The sequence below is a fragment of the Protopterus annectens genome, chromosome 1.part0 (genome assembly GCF_019279795.1).
Source record: "Protopterus annectens isolate FY-2018-M chromosome 1.part0, PAN1.0, whole genome shotgun sequence".
Taxonomy (NCBI): Eukaryota; Metazoa; Chordata; order Ceratodontiformes; family Protopteridae; genus Protopterus; species Protopterus annectens.
Window position 1 is genome coordinate 1864452392 of NC_056725.1, and position 17500 is coordinate 1864469891.

At 40.3% G+C, this 17500-nt stretch overlaps 1 protein-coding gene across 1 annotated transcript in view; it reads left to right on the forward strand.

The window, feature by feature from the left end:
* Positions 1-17500, forward strand: part of NUP155 (nucleoporin 155) — a 1504248-nt gene that overhangs the window by 599752 nt on the left and 886996 nt on the right. Inside the window, exon 16 of the mRNA XM_044069916.1 lies at positions 10051-10145. Within this exon, the coding sequence (XP_043925851.1) occupies positions 10051-10145 (95 nt within the window). The remainder of the gene's footprint in view (positions 1-10050; positions 10146-17500) is intronic.

A 17500-nucleotide genomic window follows, 5' to 3' on the forward strand; every position in this document is an offset into this window, starting at 1 on the left:
TATATATATATGTATATATAATAGATGGAGATTTTTATTTATACACATATATGTAATACACACACACACACATATATATATATATATATATATATATATATATATATATATATGCACACACACACGCGAGCACACACACACACATGCATCTACATGTATAAATACATTTCCTGTACTGTTGACTGACTGTGCTGGATGATATGTTTGTGAAAACATCAATATTATGTGTATCTGACATGGCTTAGTGGTAAATCTCTTTGGCTGTGTTGTGCAGGGCCCTGGGTTCGAGCCTTGCAGAGGCTGTTTATTTTGTTGCTGGGCAGAACAAGGTTCATTGGATACAGAATGATTAAGGTACTTTTAAGCAGTTGTAAGCAGGTTTGCTCGGAGATAAGCACTGCTAACATCCAGTTACAGTTTTTTTATACTGATTTAGCTTCTCAATTGCTTAATCTGTGTAGGCATTGCTTATGCCGCGCAATACAAGGTTAAACCTGCTTACTGCTGTTTAAAAGTGCTTACTCCCGCTTACCCCCACGGTAATTTCTTTAAAAGAAATGAAAAAGGGTTCATAGGAAAGTGGTGAAAAAGAGACAGAAAGAGGGAAAGACAGTAGGGAAAATAGCTAGGAATGTGCAGGATGGTTGTTGGGAAGGTCCATAGCTGCCTATTTCTTCTACAGCAACCGCTGTGCATATACACTGAATTTTGAGATAAATTTGGACACTCAATCCCGTGAGAGACAGTGTGAGTATAAGAATAATATATTGTGAAGCCAATTAGAGCAGTTTACATGTGTCCAGTGGACACGTGTGAGAAATGGACAGCTGTGTATGGGGCGAGATTTGTTTTTGGGAACAAATTGCCTCTTTTTTTTTTTTTTTTCAGGTGAGAGTGTGATGTTGGGGAGGGGGAAGTAGGTATATTTGGGGAGGTATGTTGGGTAGGATAACAGACTATAACAGGCAAGACAGCATACAGGGGTGGTATATGACATGAGGGTAAACACCTTGATAGGGAGGGGTGTTTGGAAATCGGAAGCCCATGAGCACCTTAGTGGATATAGTGGGACTCGGGTTCCCACCCATGCGCTGCCACCATTGCACTTTCACAGACCCACATGTGACTGTGCCGGGCGCTGAGTAGGAGGGCCAAGCCGACTCTCTAGTTGCGACACGCAGCCCTCAAGATGGAGAAGCAGATCTCAAACTCCCTGCGGAACCCTGTACACATCACACCCCAGACCTGGAGATGGGTGACTCTGACCTCTCCGCACCTGCTCCCAGGGGGAGGCTGAGCCCCATCCGCTGAGGCGGTTCCACCCTAAGGTGGTGCAGGACCAGCGGACGAGGCGGTCCTGGTGTGGGCCCCAGATGTGCTGGTGCCGTGTGCCAGGGCCAGCTGAGGTGAGACAGGTGGGTCCTCTGGGACCGGCTTTCCCAACTGTGCTATGGTGTTCAAATTTACAACATATGTGGGTTAGTAATAGTCAACACATTCCAGCATTAGGTGTAACAGCATGCATAGATATTCCCATTAACCCGAAACACCAGATATGGAACAGTTGCATAGCAAACAGATCACGTGCATATATGGAACCACAGTGGACATGCAGCATGCAGGTACATTGATGGCAGCATGCCACCAATGTGGGAGTATTTCAATATGGCACATGCATAGGAACAAATTTAAGTATTTATCAAAGAATAGGACACATGTCCCAATAATGGATTTAATGGAGCACATACCGATTTGAGTTGTGTATTTAGTTTATTTTTGCAGTTATGGTGGGAGGGAGAGAAAGATGTCAGTTAACAACTAGTATATTCCTATAGTTCTCATTACTTTCCTAGTCAGTGCTGTGATCTGTACCTTACAGGTTTTAGTACACTACCCTATGGTCTTACTTTTGACAGTGGTATGGATGTAGACAAATATATACATGAACTGTGTTTTGGCTGCAGTATACACCTCTTATCTGGTATACTTGTGGAGGTATTGTTTAACACTACCTAACTGTTTCTACACATATTCCCAGATTCCAGGTTTATGTTATGCACATACCTGTCCATCTCTTATTGCACTCACTCTGGGCATGTCTTGACCACATGCAGGTGAACCGGGACATATTTTGAGTACTGTCTTCAACCTTTGGTGATTTGTACAATGACAGGCTTGTTTTCATTGACATTTTTCAAATATGTACAGGCCTGACAGTCATTTATATGAAATGAAATGCTGCCTACATGTGAGATTGGCACACTGATATGCCAGGGGGACAGGGTAACAGCCAGCAGATATGGGCTAATTAACTGGACACTCTGGACAATTCTGTACACTTGTGTGGTATGATTCTGCATATTGCATGCTACCACTCCTAGGATTCGAACTCTGGCTGTGTCTGCTAAAAATAAAAGTGTCCATCACAGTTGAGTGTGCTATAAAGGTATTGCTGTGTATCTCTTGTCTGATTTATGTGTATAATTCTTAACAATCTGACCTTGTAATTACAACACCCTTATACAAAATTTCCTAGACAGTTTTATTGTGTAGCACAATATTGGTAACAGTGATGAGTAATATCTTATTATTCAGTGCAACTGCAACACTAACAATGTCATACAATACCAGAGTAAACAGTACAGGATATCAGTCTTTTATTTCTAAGCACAGTTTTTTTATCTGACAGACCTGTTGGGGCAATGTTTGTTAGCACTACCTGAATGTTGCCACACATATTACCAGATTCCCCATTAGTATTATGCACATACATATCAATCTGTTACTGCCCACACTCCGGTCACAGCTTGACAACTTGGGGTTGAGATGGGACATACTTGGCTTATTACTTTCTCAACATTTTGGTGAGTTGCTAGAGTGACATGTTTGTTCTTATAGATGTCCGACAATCAGTTGCATTTCTTATTTGCTTTCTTAACGTCTGGGATCATCCCACTGATTTGCCAGTGGGATGGGGTGACAGGCAGCAGATATGGGTCAATTTGCTGGACATTCTGGACATATCTGTACAGTTGTGGGGTATGATTCTGCATACAGCCTACTACCACTTCCAGGATTCGAACCATGGCTGTGTGTGCTAAAAATACAACAGTTCACGTCTCAGTTGATTGTGCTATTTTGGATTATGTTGTCTGTCTTTTCACTGTTTTCTGTCTAAGTCTCTCTCTTTTATACTATATGACCTCTTGGGATTACAACAGTCATATGCAGACATTCTTACACATTTTATTTATGTACCACAGTGTGGGTAACCGTGCTTACTACAGCAGTACTATTAAGAGATTCCAACTCTACATTACCATATGATACCAGAGTTAAATACACGCAGTCCAGCAATTAGACCTTTATTGTCAGGCTATTATGCTTTTATTTGCATACAACCTATATGAGACTCTTCCTGCCATATTCTCTGTTGTATGCAGTACACGCCTTAAACAATACAGGCTTTATACAGGAAATTAACTTACTACTACTTCTAGATTTATTTCCTCTGACAGTACATGCAAGAGTATTACTAACCTGCCTTGCGTCACAACTGCTGCAATCTACAGGCATGGACTTCCTGGTTCGCAGCCCGCTCATCTACCAATGTAAAAGACATGAGGCATATTTAGCCATACCTGTCCATAATGTACATGAGCTGGTAGTTATTAAACAGTTAGTGGACTGATACTTGCACATGGTTGGGACATCCCATGTCCATCTAGCCTCTTGAATCCACTGATCCAAGAGATCCCCCTTTCTACGCTTCAGGTCAAGCAGAGTGATGCCTGACCTGCTCACCAGTTCGGGGTATGCCAGTGGCAGTGGTGATGTCACGGTCAAGACTGTCCCAGGCTTCTGATTTGTATTGGGAACCCTGGAACTGGCTGTGTACCAGTCTCTGGTCATGGTCTTTCACAAGGAGTCCTGCCATGACTCTGGACTCCTGGATGCCCCAACGATGCACCCGAAAGTGCACACCTTCTCCCATTCCAGTCATAGTGCCTACAGGAGGAAGCTGCAACCAGTTATGAGATGTATTCCTGCCTTTTTGGGTTGAAATAGGGCCAATTTCCCGCACTTTGTCGTGATTGGACGGTTTTGAAAATGGTAAATTATGGGCAAACCTGCTTACCTGAGGTTGCCATAGCTTAAATGGGTGTACCAATGGGCATACTGATTTTAGCTGTACTACACATTGCTTACACCTAGTAAGCTGGGCTGTGCAATTCTTAGCGTTGCTTAATTTTTACTTTGCATACTATTTGCTCTTTGGCTGTGATTTATTATTCATTACATTACATGTTCTATATGTATTTGGTATTCATGATTCATGTGTACGTACACTGTATGGGGTCCTTGTGTTTATTAGGGGATTTCAACACTTTATTACAATGACACCTCACATCTGGGCGTAATGCAGTACTCCAGTTCACATATTTATGTTATGCATTAGGTTATACACCATAAAACTGTATATAGATTCCTTTCACATGTTCAGTTGATTTTCCTATAGTGAGGATCTGCTTGGTGATACATCACTCTTTTATGTACTGCTATGATGGCTTAATGGTTAACTACTGTGACTATAGTATGCAGGGTCCTGGATTCAAGACCTGCAAAGGCTGTTTATTTTGTTTCTGGCCAGAACAGTGGCTGTTCCAGAGTGATTAAGGCACTTTTAAGCAATTGTAAGTGGGTTTGAGCAAAGGTAAACAATGCTAACCTTCGGTTAAATATGCTTACAGAGAGTTAGCTTCAGTATTGCTTACCCCCTGCAAACTGGCTTAAATCCGCTTCCTACTGCTTAAATATGATTACTTTTGCTTAATAGTGCTTACTCCTGCTTATCCCCGCACTAATTTAGACAGTAATGAAAAGTGGTTCTTGGGAAGGTCGTGGATTTGGAAACTCTTTGGATTTATCATTCATTATACATTGTACCTTTTTTTCCTGCGGTGGTGGTGCTTCTGCGGTACCGTTGTTGCCTCACAGTAAGATGTTGTCCTGTTCGATTCTCAGCTAAAGCGTCTTCTGTGTGGAGACGTGCGTGAATGGGCGTACCTTCATTGAAGGTTATGCGTCAGGGCTGGCAACTTGGCACATAAAAATCTACTGTCAATCATTAGCGGACTGGAGTTCCGCTGTGGCAACCCCTAACCGGGAAAAGCCGAAAGACACAACAACAACATACATTGTACCTTTGATTTATATCCCCAATTCATTTGTACATATATTGTATGGGGCACTGTGATTTTCTGTGTATTTTACAACATTATGACAATTACAACTCACATCTGCATTTAATACGTTACTCCAGTTCACAAATATATGTTATTTAGTAGGTTATGCAACAAAACATATTGGTCATAAAGTGATTTGACATGGAAAATGGAATGTACTGGAGTGAGACTCGATCTGGGAATGACCGCTCATAAGGTGAATGCTCTGCCCACTACACTATTGCAGTAATGCTTCATTTGCATATATCTTGATTTCTCTCCTCTTGTGCCATTTAAGCTGCAATAAACGTAGCTAAGCGATGGGCAAACCTGCGCATCTATAGTTAAATTTTATCTATTTCATAAAAAAAAAGTTGGTTTATATTTCTTATTTTAACTATTGCTCTTATAAATTTGGGGAGATGTTGCTGGGGGTATGCGAACACCTATGAGCGATCTCGTTCATTCTTCGTCCTAAACTGCTGTTCTTGATTGCAGGGGCATGTATATTCTGAGAGCTCTGCTCTCAGACACGCCCCCTGCACTCATACAGGCTTTGTGTCCGTTTAGGAGCTCAGGCAGCGCACCTTCATTAATATTCCTGGCGCACTGCCGTCCTGCTCCTAAACGGCCGCTTCCGTGCAGGACTAAGCTAGTCCTACATGGAAGTATAGTATATACATTAAGAGACTGTGAAAACAAAAAGGTTCAGTAATAAAATTCTCAAGAACAAAGTAGTTATACTTTGCTGCTCTAAGTTTTTAAACACTACTGACTAAGTTTCTTCCAGACCAGGTTTGTTTGCTGCATTGTATCTTAACTGCCAGTCTAAGTTACAGTACTCTTATCTGGCCTTCTAGTTACCACCCTTCATATTCAGTATCAGAAATATTTTTTAAACATTTCTGCATTCATAGGGATGTATACTAAGGGCATTTTTATCATTTTCTTGCTCATATTCTATACTTGGTAAATCTTGTAGCCTAGATATGAGGCGGCTCCTGTTTTTCCAATATAAAATGAGTCACAGGATTCATAGCAGTTAATGTAAACTATGCTCCGCGGTGGTGCAGCAGTAGCATTGTTGCCTCACAGCAAGAGGTTCTCCGTTCGAGTCTCAGCTGGAGTGCGGGGAGTGCCTTCTGTGTGGAGTCTGCATGTCCTCCCCGCGGTTGGGTAGGCATTCGAAAGACATGCTTAAATGGGTGTGCCTTCATTGTAGGTTGAACGTCGAGCTGGCATCTCGGCGTTCGTGAAAATCTACTGCCAATCATTAGCGGACCGGAGTTCCACTGTGGCGACCCCTAACCGGGGAAAGCTGAAAAGACAAACAACAACTCTTAGTGCCACAGTCCATATGTTCTCCTCCTTATTAGGGTTTAACCAAAAGATCTGCCTTACCATTGTTATTAATATGGGTACACTGTTTACACACAGTGCATATATAGGTGTCCCTTTTCAAGATAGTATTGTGTGCTGCTGATTTTTTATGTCCTTCATATTTTGCATTCATATGCCAATACTTATTATATGTAAAATGTGGGGCAGTTCCAGTTTTCTTCCATATTGACAAAAATGAGGAAATCTCCCCCAGTGTTTGTTAATGATATTTATGATAGAGTTAAGAGACCATGCTTTAGCTAAAGCTGTATCAAAAGGTATACCGTATTTAAGTTGCCCCCCCCCATTTGTAGGTTTATCGCTCATATTTTCCATGTTGTCCTATCTTATGATGGGGACGAAGCACTGCCTAAAACAACTTCCCACAATAATTAACACACTACTGTAGCATAGCATTTTAAAACACTCTGATATTCAAATGCTTCTCAGCAGTATGTAAGCAAGCATAGTAACGTCAAATTTAACTTTGCCTACGTGCTCTCTGTTTTCTCTGCAGTTATTTAAATAGACTCGGCATCTTCGCTCGCACTTGTCATGTTAGCCAAAAACTTGCATAACCATGTAAAGAACCCCTGAAGAGTGTAGGTAGTACCTATATGGTGCTACATGTTTTACATGAGAATACACCCAAATGAATTCTGATTCACTTGTACATCTCTTATTTGATCACTTCTATATAACTTGTTTTTGTATATATAAAAAAAGAAACACATTAGGGGTTCATATACTCATTTCTTTGAGAAAACCCTCTTGCTATAATTTGAATATGTTTGTTATAATTTGTATGAATATGTTATGGAGTTATAATTGGTTATGGTACTTTCTATGTTTTGTTCCCTATGTTATTCTAATTGTTTTTGTAATTGGAGTGCTTCTCCTCTGGTCTCCACTGAAAACGGGCTCCTGCCCAGCTGGACCAACCTGGTTAACAAATACCAAATAAATAAATAAAGTTATTAACTCCTAACCCTATTCTTGTTGTCTCTTTATTTTTGGAGGGCAGATTTTCCTCTCAGAATCATAAATTTGATGTCCAGTTCATCACATTCTGCAGTGTCAACACAGTGCACAAAACAGTTACATCAACTCAGTTGCACAGCCCTTGTTACTTAGAAACGTTTTAACAGTATGAACACAAATTAGTTGAAAACTATTATCATAACATTTTCATATTTTATTCAACAAGTCAACCAACACTTCAGAGATTAATCTGCACATAGGTAGCAGTTGTGGCTATTCCACCAACAGGGTACCTTATTGCCATTCAGATTTCTAAAGGAAAAAAATACACATTACAGTCTTTTGCCTTTGTAATAGATTCATAGATTATTGCTAGGCTAAAGACCCTGGAAGGGGGGCTTTCTAAGCTTAGCCAAGTTTTCCCAAAACAGTGATGATGCCCCGTATCCAAACAGGAAGCTGTGAGAGCCAGGCATTTATAAGCTGCATCTGTCCATAAGGGATATGGGTACCAGGCCCAGTGTAAATTTCATATTCCTTGTCCACTGGTCTAGGTTGTGCTTAAACTGGGTAATAGAAGAACTCTGCTTCACATGAATGGCCTCTTCCATAGGAGGGGCAGTCTGTGGGATACACCTCTCTCTCCAGCATGCTCTGTTTTTAGTCACAAACAAAATTCAGGTCCCTTGACCTTGTATTTCTGTTACTCTCAGATTTGCAAATATGTAAGAGATTCTTAAGTGTGCAGTTTATGGATAACTTGTAAGCCAGACATAGATCCACCCCTCAGCAGCCTTTAGACTAAGTAGAGGGAAAGGGCTTTAGGTGCTCTGTATAAGGCAGGTTTGTTGCGCCTTGTGTTCTTTTTGCAGGGAACCTCTGAGATCGCTCTAGTTGCTGCACATGTCTGGTCAGGGACATACCAAAGGTAGCATTGTACTCAGATTGGTCTGATAAGGGCAGAGTACAGTGAGGTTAGTGACTTTTTTGGGTCTGGATATCATTCCCTTACTTCTAAATTGATGTTAGTCAATGTGCGCTACAGAAATAAGATTCCAAGTGATCTGCAAGCAGTGCCTTAAATATTTAGCAGAGGTCACCCATGAAAAGATTTGTAGGATAAGGAAATAGATCATTACTTATGAAGTCCTTCTGAGTAGTTCATATTTCAATAATGTAATTTCCAATTATTTTCTGTATTCGAATCCTTGTTACTATTTTTTTTTTTATTTTACTAATTGCAAGGTTTTAGAACTACCCAGTTGGCATTGTCTTGAGTAACTGGATGAATCACTGAAAGCAATTCTCATCATGCAAATTACTAGATATGCCCTTTAAGACTGAGCAAGCTTTTCTGACTTTGTTACACATTATCAACATTTAACTTTTCTACTGTTTCCAGATGTTTAATTTCAGTGCCTGCTTGAGCAGTTGTCAGTTAATGTAGTTTAGTTTTGCAAGTTATATTTTCTTGGTGGAAGGTGGCATTGGATAATGTTACTTTTATATGGGGCCTGCTATTTCACAGTGGGGACCGCAAGAATAAGAGTGGTATTAGCTTGTGGCAGGCATTTAACTGATATACAACACACTGATAAGTAGCACTTCACTTATTTATTGCTTTGAGTTTGTCCTGCAGAGATGCACCTTAATGGCAAGTGCTTCACTTAAGCTGTTTTTTTGGCTTTTTTTGTTTTTTTTGAGGGTTTACCCTGAGGTTATTCTGAATCTACTACAGTACTCTTTCAGTGTTGAAATCTCTGCCTCTGTTTTACTGATCTGACAGAATACCTCTCTGACACTGTTTTCTTATGTCGGTGGGGTGGAGTTTGATGTACAGGAAATGCCTGTTGAATAAGATGTGCTTGACAATGTGATGTGGTGGTCATCCTAACCATTGCTGGGTGAGCTTATCGTTAAGTAGCTTTCCATTTTGTTCTTTTTTTTTTGTTTTGTTTTGTTTTTTTTTGTTTGTCACAAACTAGAATATGTAACATGGATTTCATCTAGCAAAATATGTTTTCATTCTGCTTCTCATAAATGTATATTACATTAAAATGCCAAGGTAAAATTAAATAAAAAAAAAATCTAACATTCATTAAAAAAGTTAAAAATTATGTTAAATGACTTCAGGAAGGCCATACCATACATTAAAATTTCAAAGCAAAACATAGTATTACCAAAAAAGAAATGTAATATTAATGTGTAGAAACAGTGTACATAACTGTAAACTGCTACTGATATAACTATATTGGTTATAAGCAATGTAAATGTATTCCCATTCTCTGTGTTGAAAAGCCACCCAAGCATACTTTAAGAACTACATTAAGTATTAGTCTTTTAGGTTGTCTCAGCATAATTCAGAAAAGTCTGACATATACTGTAACTGTTTAAGGAACTTGCCTCAGATATTACATCCAATCATCTTGTGATCTTCTAAATCTGTTTTATTCCTTTTTGTTAGGAGGATCAGGCATGTGCAACTTGTTTGATTTTGGCATGTTCGTCAGCTGCATATGACAGGGAGGTAGCAAGCTGGGCTACCAGATCATTTTTCAGGTAAGTTACGTTTGTGAAAAATGCATTTAAATTCCACATTTCTTGGATGTCTGGCATGTAGGGTACAGGTCAGTTTGATTTTGAAGGCCATCTGTAGTAATAGCTATTGCCCCTGAGCTGCTTTTTCTGTTACCTGATGAAGGACCACATCATGATGCTTTTCTCCAAGTGGAGCTGCTACCAGCAGGAATTCTCCTGCAGCCATACTGGAGGAGTGTCCCAGGGTGTCTGGACTGTCTCAACCCCAGTCAAGCATCTGAAGCAAGGCTTTGTGCCCAGCCAGCTTGTGTGAGAGGAGTCTTCTGAGTCATGCAAGTGGAGTCTTCATGATAGCATTCAGAATGGATGGGTGTACCCTTCAGACATCCCCCAAGTCATGTAATACTTACTGGGTAGTACTGAAGAAACTCCTTAGGGTCTCCTTGCATCTTTTAGGGTCACAGGAATGACACTGATATCAGATTTGTGTGTGCTGTTTGATGTCTGATGAGGCTTACTCTTGAAGATGTGTGAGCTTATCCTTAAGAAACATGGGCTAGCCTCATTTGTAGCCCTTGTACAGTTGTTTCACAGCCTAGTGTCCAGAAGTTTGGCACTCAGTTTTTACCGGTCGCACATTATTCACTGTATGTTCTTGGTGAACCCTGGCTGCTACTCCATTCGGTAGGGGTAGTATACTTGCATCCTTTAGTTTCCGCCAAAAGAGGCTTTGAGAAAGAAAAAAGATAAGGCCCCCTCCCCTTCCTACAGTTCCATTCCCCATGACCTTTTTTCGGGAGAAACTCAAAACTATGAGGTCTAATATGGACTGGCTTTTAGTCCTCTGCTTTTTCTTCTCCAAGAAACACTTAAAACAAATTTGAACACACACAGGTAAACACATACACACAAGAAGTTTGTCCTTAAGCATGCTATAAATTTTTATTGGACACATTTTAATTAGGCTTCCTTTACATGTGAAGAGGTAGACCTCCTCTGCATTCTGTAAATGAAGTGGAGCTGTTTCCTTACTGTGGTTAGTAAGCACCCTGGGGCAGACCTCCATGTGTTCTCAAGTCCAGCATAGGTTCAAAAGGCCACAACACCTCTACTCCACAAGATCCTTAGTCTTTGGTCAGGGTAATAAAGATGATTTTCTTTGCCATCTTGCTCCTCAGGTTCCCAAGTTTTTTTGCTCCCCTGACAAGTGTCCAGTCATGGCCAGTGGACCAGGCTGCATAGAAGCTAGTGAACCTTCTTGAATATCTTGGAGTCACCCTTGCTGTGGTTTTGCACTGACCCTTCACACAGCCTGCTATAATTTTGACTGTGCTGCCACTATGTTGTGGGTGGTCGGTGTCTGCGGCACCTTATTACAAGTGTGAGAACCAAAATTGTGAGTCCCACAACTATGAAAACTAGGGAAGTGCAGTGAATCTTGAAACTCACACTAAGGTGTTTTTGTTGCACAACCTCTCCCATCTCCACGTTTGTTGAGTGTATGTACAAAATCCTAGATCATTGGATCATTGTAGTCAGGGTAGCAGGGATACCCAAAAGTGCCACAACCTCAAACATATACATTTGCCATGTAGTTCTGAAGATCATAGTTGAAGTCCTTGGAATTCTTACAGGAGCCCATCAGTATAGACTGGAATGGCTTCTGCCGATCATTACTTATGAGCTCACGCAGGCCATACAGTTAAATAGGAAACATCCAGTAGAAGACAGTTTTGCAATTTTTCCTTGGCTTGGCCAGCCAACACTTATGTTCACAGACATCTGCATTTTTAGATCTTCTCACAGCTTAACTTAGGTTCATAGGTGTGTTCTAGGCTAATGGCCCTGGAGCCTTTACAAGTCTAGCCATAGAAGTGCCCAGGCATTGTGCTGCCTGACGTTAGTTCCCAGTGCTTCTGTCAAGTAGAGCCACTGGAATGATCCCCGTGGTGAACTCTCTATATTTCCCATTCACTCATCAAGATCTCGCTTGAAGAGGGCCAGTGAGGTGCTCTACTTGACATGTATGGGAAGTGTTTTACAAAGCATGGGGAGTCTCTGGACTATGAACCTGATTCTCCAGCATGTTCTTTTGAGTGTGGTAATGAGATTGTGGTGCAGAGGGAGTGGGATTTGTTTAGATGTAGCATTTCTAACAGAGCTGGGTCAAACATGGCTTTGTAGGTCAAGCAGAGATCGCCTCTTAGTAGACGATATGAGACAGAGAATAGCTGGAGTTTTTTTTTAGTCTGCCCGTGTAGGACGTGTGTGAGTGTGGATTAGGGTAAGGCAGTTCATACAGCCTACCTCGATCTGGCCAAGGCCTTTGATAACATTCCTCACTCAGGAATGATTGATAAACATGACAAACTAGCCATCAACCCCTACTCGACAAACTAGCCATCAACCGCTATATCGTTAGGTGGGTTGCAAACTGGCTCACAGAACCCACAGTGTGAAAGTAGCTGACTACAAATCAGACTGACGACCACTCGCGAATGGAGTCCACTGATCAGGCAGTCTTCACAGAGTAGTTCTTACAGAACTAGACTGGTTCATATGCGTTTACTAGGCTAACGACCACAAGGGCCTTTTTAAGCCTAGCCATGCATCCCAAATCTCTGACAAGTTCTGATACGCTTGATAAGTGTAAGCATGGGTCTGGAAGATTAACCTTTTACAGGTTACCTTGTTTGCATCAGGTGCTGCAGTAAGGAGCCTACTCTCCCCATGATCTGTAGAAGGAAGCAGAAAAGAAAAGCAAATGGCTTTCTGTCAGCTTTTCATTGTTGTGAAGGAGATGGGAGGCTTCTACTTAATCTTAGATCTCAGCAACTTCAGTAGATGCATGATTTCTGAATAGTGTAGCTAGACAGAATTGATGCCTTTCGACGCATCTTTGGCTGGGGTCTTCATATGAGATTAGTTCAGATCATTTTCAGTACAGTGTGTTGCCCATTTCGTCTCCATTTTCTGCTTTAAGTGTTTAGGCTATTGCTTTGATTCTAGAGGCCTTTCTGGATAAGAGACTTAATAGCTTTCTTTCTTGGACATCTGCCTCTTGGTGGCCTTGTGAAGGAAACACCTGGCAGCATCTCGGACTTGCTCTCACTTGATACTGCAGTACACGAGGAGGGAATCTCCCTAAATTGGGAAAAATCCTCTCTGGTCCACACTCGATGAATGGCCTTCCTCAAAGCAGTACTAGGCACATTTTAATGCTACCAGTTGTTCCTGGCTATGATGAGCGCCAAGAAAGTTTTTACTTTGCCAGCTTGGGTGAGGACATAATGGGGGGGGGGGTCCAGGTACCGGATTTCCTGTCTCTCTCTCTAGTTTTATAGCTGCCTTGATCCTTCACTTAAACATTCTCAAGTATGTTAAAGGAATTGCATTGCATATTGAGATATCATTGTCTTCAAAGCCGTCTTGCCCTCATAAGCTTGTTTTATTGTAAGATCCTGGTCACTGGTCTCCAGAATGGTGCACCATCCTTATCGGTCTAATTGTGGGCATTCCCTTCCTGCAATAGAATTTATCACTGGGCTCAGTGGTGGACAGTTCACCAGGGAATTTGTGAGCTCACTTGAACTGTTGCCTAGTTTAGGGAATGTTGAGACTCCAGAAGACACTTCATATGTATTACCTAGAGTTTAGAGCATTGATTCCCACTAGTATAGCCCTACAAGGGGAGTTTATATCATATGCCATCCTATTTTACTTAGGCAACCAGGCAGTGGTGTTCTTCAGCACACAGGGGATGTTTGTTAGTACCCCTTATGTGAAAAGGAAATACTGCTTGAACAGTTTGTTGTACGCTGAGACATTACCCTGCCCTGACAGCTATTCACTCACAGTGAATAATAGCTGCATTCCTCTCCCTAAAGGGAGATATCCAAGGGTGGGTATCATTGTCTACCTGGAGTGTGGCACCCCAGAGATGGGCTTTTTCTGAAACCAGAAAAAGTGGTTCTCCCCATGTTGTGCTTGGTTCACCAGAACAGTGTGTTAATAGAATTATTGATTCCTGTGGAGTGGAAGATTCCTTTGCCTTCATTCTTTGGGATTCATTGCTTCTTAGAAAATTAAGAGACTAATAAGAACCACGTTTGTCCCACAGTGTCTGAGAAGCATATGCTTTCAGGCCGCTAGTGCTTGCCGGTGCAGCACACTTTCTTTTCTACAAAAGAAGTTTTGTGCTGTCAGTTATTCTCTGTTGGGGCTGCATCCATCCCTGTTTCGCATGGCTTCTGGTTTTAGAGCCCTTGCTCCCACCTAATCTTCAACAGAAAGATTCATAGGGGATTGAATCCCTCAGGAAGCTTTCTACTCATTGTATCCATTCTTTTAAATGGAAGAGGTTTTCCATTGAGATAAGGGGTATTATGTGCTATTTTAGTTATTTAGTCAGTAGGAGAGCCTTACTTTTTACACCCAAATTACATGACTGTCCATTGTTCCCTGGTCAGGGAGCTCGTTTATGACACTTTTGCATCTCATAACATTGTAGAAAACATAAGTGTAATTGAGCATTGACTTGTTCTTAAACTGTTCTATAGTTTGCCTTCCTTTAAAAGAATGCTTCTCCTTGAGACTAACTGTATGACTAACAGGCTTCCCCTGCAAGTTACCAAAGAAAAGATGCAGGTGGTGTTGGCTGTCATCTGTGCTTTACAAGATTTCCAAGCTGTAGGCACTGTTTTTAGAGTACCAATATAATCTTTTTTAAAGATATGGTGTACATTGTAACCAACTCAAATTTACTCCCAAAGTTGTTTGTAAGCTGTGTTCATACCATTCCTTTAATTTTTTTTTGTCATCGCTAGGTAGAGGGAGTCCTTCATTAATTATTATGTATGCACTGGAATCTTAGATTTTACCTGAAAAGGTGAAACACTTTGTGTTGGTAGATAGTTTACATTAGTTAAATTCCAAGTGTCATGTTAACTGCCTTGTCTTCTGCTGTTGTCTTCTGTTACCATTTGGCAAGTACCTCATTGGGAAATGCTGCTGTCCAAAGACATTCTTTTGTAAGTATGGCTGCGTTTTGTGCTGGCGTCAAAAATAAATCAATCTGTAGATGTTTTTGCCTCTGCCACTCAGTCTTTGATTCACTTCTTCACCAAACATTATTGCATGGGTGTGTTGTTTGAGGAGTCAAGCCTCGTTTTGGTACCCTAGAGCTTTATGGCTTAAGCTTTTGAGACACTGCTTTTCGGTCTTCTCCTGGTACTGATTCCTCACGAGGTTTAAATTTTGCTGCTTGGATTTCTTCCTGTTATTTCCCTAATGCAAAAAACCTTGCTTTGGAAATTAGTTACAGCAAATATGTACTTAACCACTTAAGTTGATCTGAGAGCAGGTCTCCTTCAGGGGATGGTTGATACACTCCATGCCAACCTTTCTGTCTGAATATCTTCTTCAGCCAGTAACTGCACACTTTTTCCTTTAAGATGGGCAAAATGTATCATTTTTATATTATTGTGTATTTTTCCTTTGCATTGGACATTTTTGCTCTTTCACTGCTTGAAGTCTTGCCAGAGTAGGGCAGGGAATGCGTGGACCTTCCTACCTCTGCATCTGATATTTAGCTGTACTTGCATGGTGACCCGAGTGACGGTCAAGGATAGGAATGAGAGAAAATCCAGTAATGTACCAAGCAGGGGGTATCAGAAGAAGAAATCTCAACATTTCACCACTTTAAAAGACCTTATAAGAATACTGCATCATTCTGATTGCAGCTTTGTTTCTAATATGTGGCCCTCACTGTTAATTCTTCTGCAGCTTGTCTTAATCCATGCTACACATGGACACCATAAAACCAGACTAGACTGTTAAGGAAATGCATAATTGGTTTTACTAGGTTTTAATATGTAATCAAACTGAATGTGCTGTATAGTTATCTGTCGTTCTACCATTTGTCACCTTTTATTGTATGTCTGAAGTATCAGCCATCTGAGTCTGTGCAGATGACTTTATGTGAACTGCACCTGTTTTGTTACACTTCAAACAACTACCTCTCTGGTACACTGATGCATTAGACAGCTCTAGGAAGCCTAACTTTTGTAGTATACTGTATGTTGTTAGGTACTGACAAAGATGATTCTACAATGAATAATTGTACGTTTCTTTGGTTCTTCTGAGGTTTCTGAGAAAAGATGCTTAGCTTGTTTACCATTTCTTTAACTATAGTTTTTTCCTGAAAATCTTTCTCTTAAGCTTTTTCTTATTTTGTGAAACAGAACAGCTCTTATTGTAATGACTTTTTAAAGTATAACCCCTGTTCTCAAATGTTGGCAATGATTACATTAATTTTTGTTCATTTCTGAGTCGAAAGGATTCATTGGCTTTTCTTCTGTTTTAGATTTTACCAAGTGTAGCTTTACAAGTCCCGATTTTTTTTTCGTGAAATTAATTTCATTATTTGATACTGAAATTAATTCTGTTGGTTAACGGGGGAGACGTAAGCTTATCCCAGCACTCCTTGGGCATAAGGTAATGAAATTAATATGAGCAGAATACTATCCTCAGGCATGGATAGTATGCAGAAGTTTTTGTTTTATTGTTGAAGATTGTAAAATTATTGTATTTAAAATGTTTTGTAATAATTTGGAGCTTTTCTTCCTGGGCCTCCACTTAAAATGGATTCTACCCAGATGGAACCAGATCGACTTTCGTGGTAAGCAAATGTCAGTAAATAAACATGTTTTATTGTGTTCATGTATAATACATGTTTTTAACAATTATCATTCACTGCAGCATTAAGTAAATTATTAAATGCATGTCTCGTGATCGTTATTCTGCATGTATTGTTCCCACAAATTTAAAATTTATTTCTGTCATGTGCTCTTTCCCTTTTCTGAAGGTAGCACCTTCAGTTTTTTTTATCTTGTTTACAATATTCTGTACGTTAGTTACATTTGGTTTACATTTTGATATTCATGTATTTGTATTAGGTTTTTTTGACAGCCAGTAGCATCAAACTTTGTAAAATATTGCTGTGTCTGGGCAATTCAGATCCTCTATCCCAGTTCAAAATAATCATTTCAGTAATTAAAATTAATTGCTTCCTCAGTATTTCTGGCAAAATAATCTGTGGAGAATTTTTCAAGTGTGCCAAAACATTATATTTTCCAAAAAAGAAAATCCCCGTTATGTCTGTGTTTCCAATCACACCTCCCAACATATGTTGTCTACTTGGGAAAAAATTCTCTGAAGTCTGCTTGGGGTATGACACCTATTCAAATACTTCAGGCAAAAATCCTAAACCAAAACCTTCTGGACTTAGTTGAATACCTTGTAACCATACACATTTCATCCAGTTGTTTCTTGTTTACGGTGTTTCCATTCTCTGTCTTTCAAATATTTTTTAACCT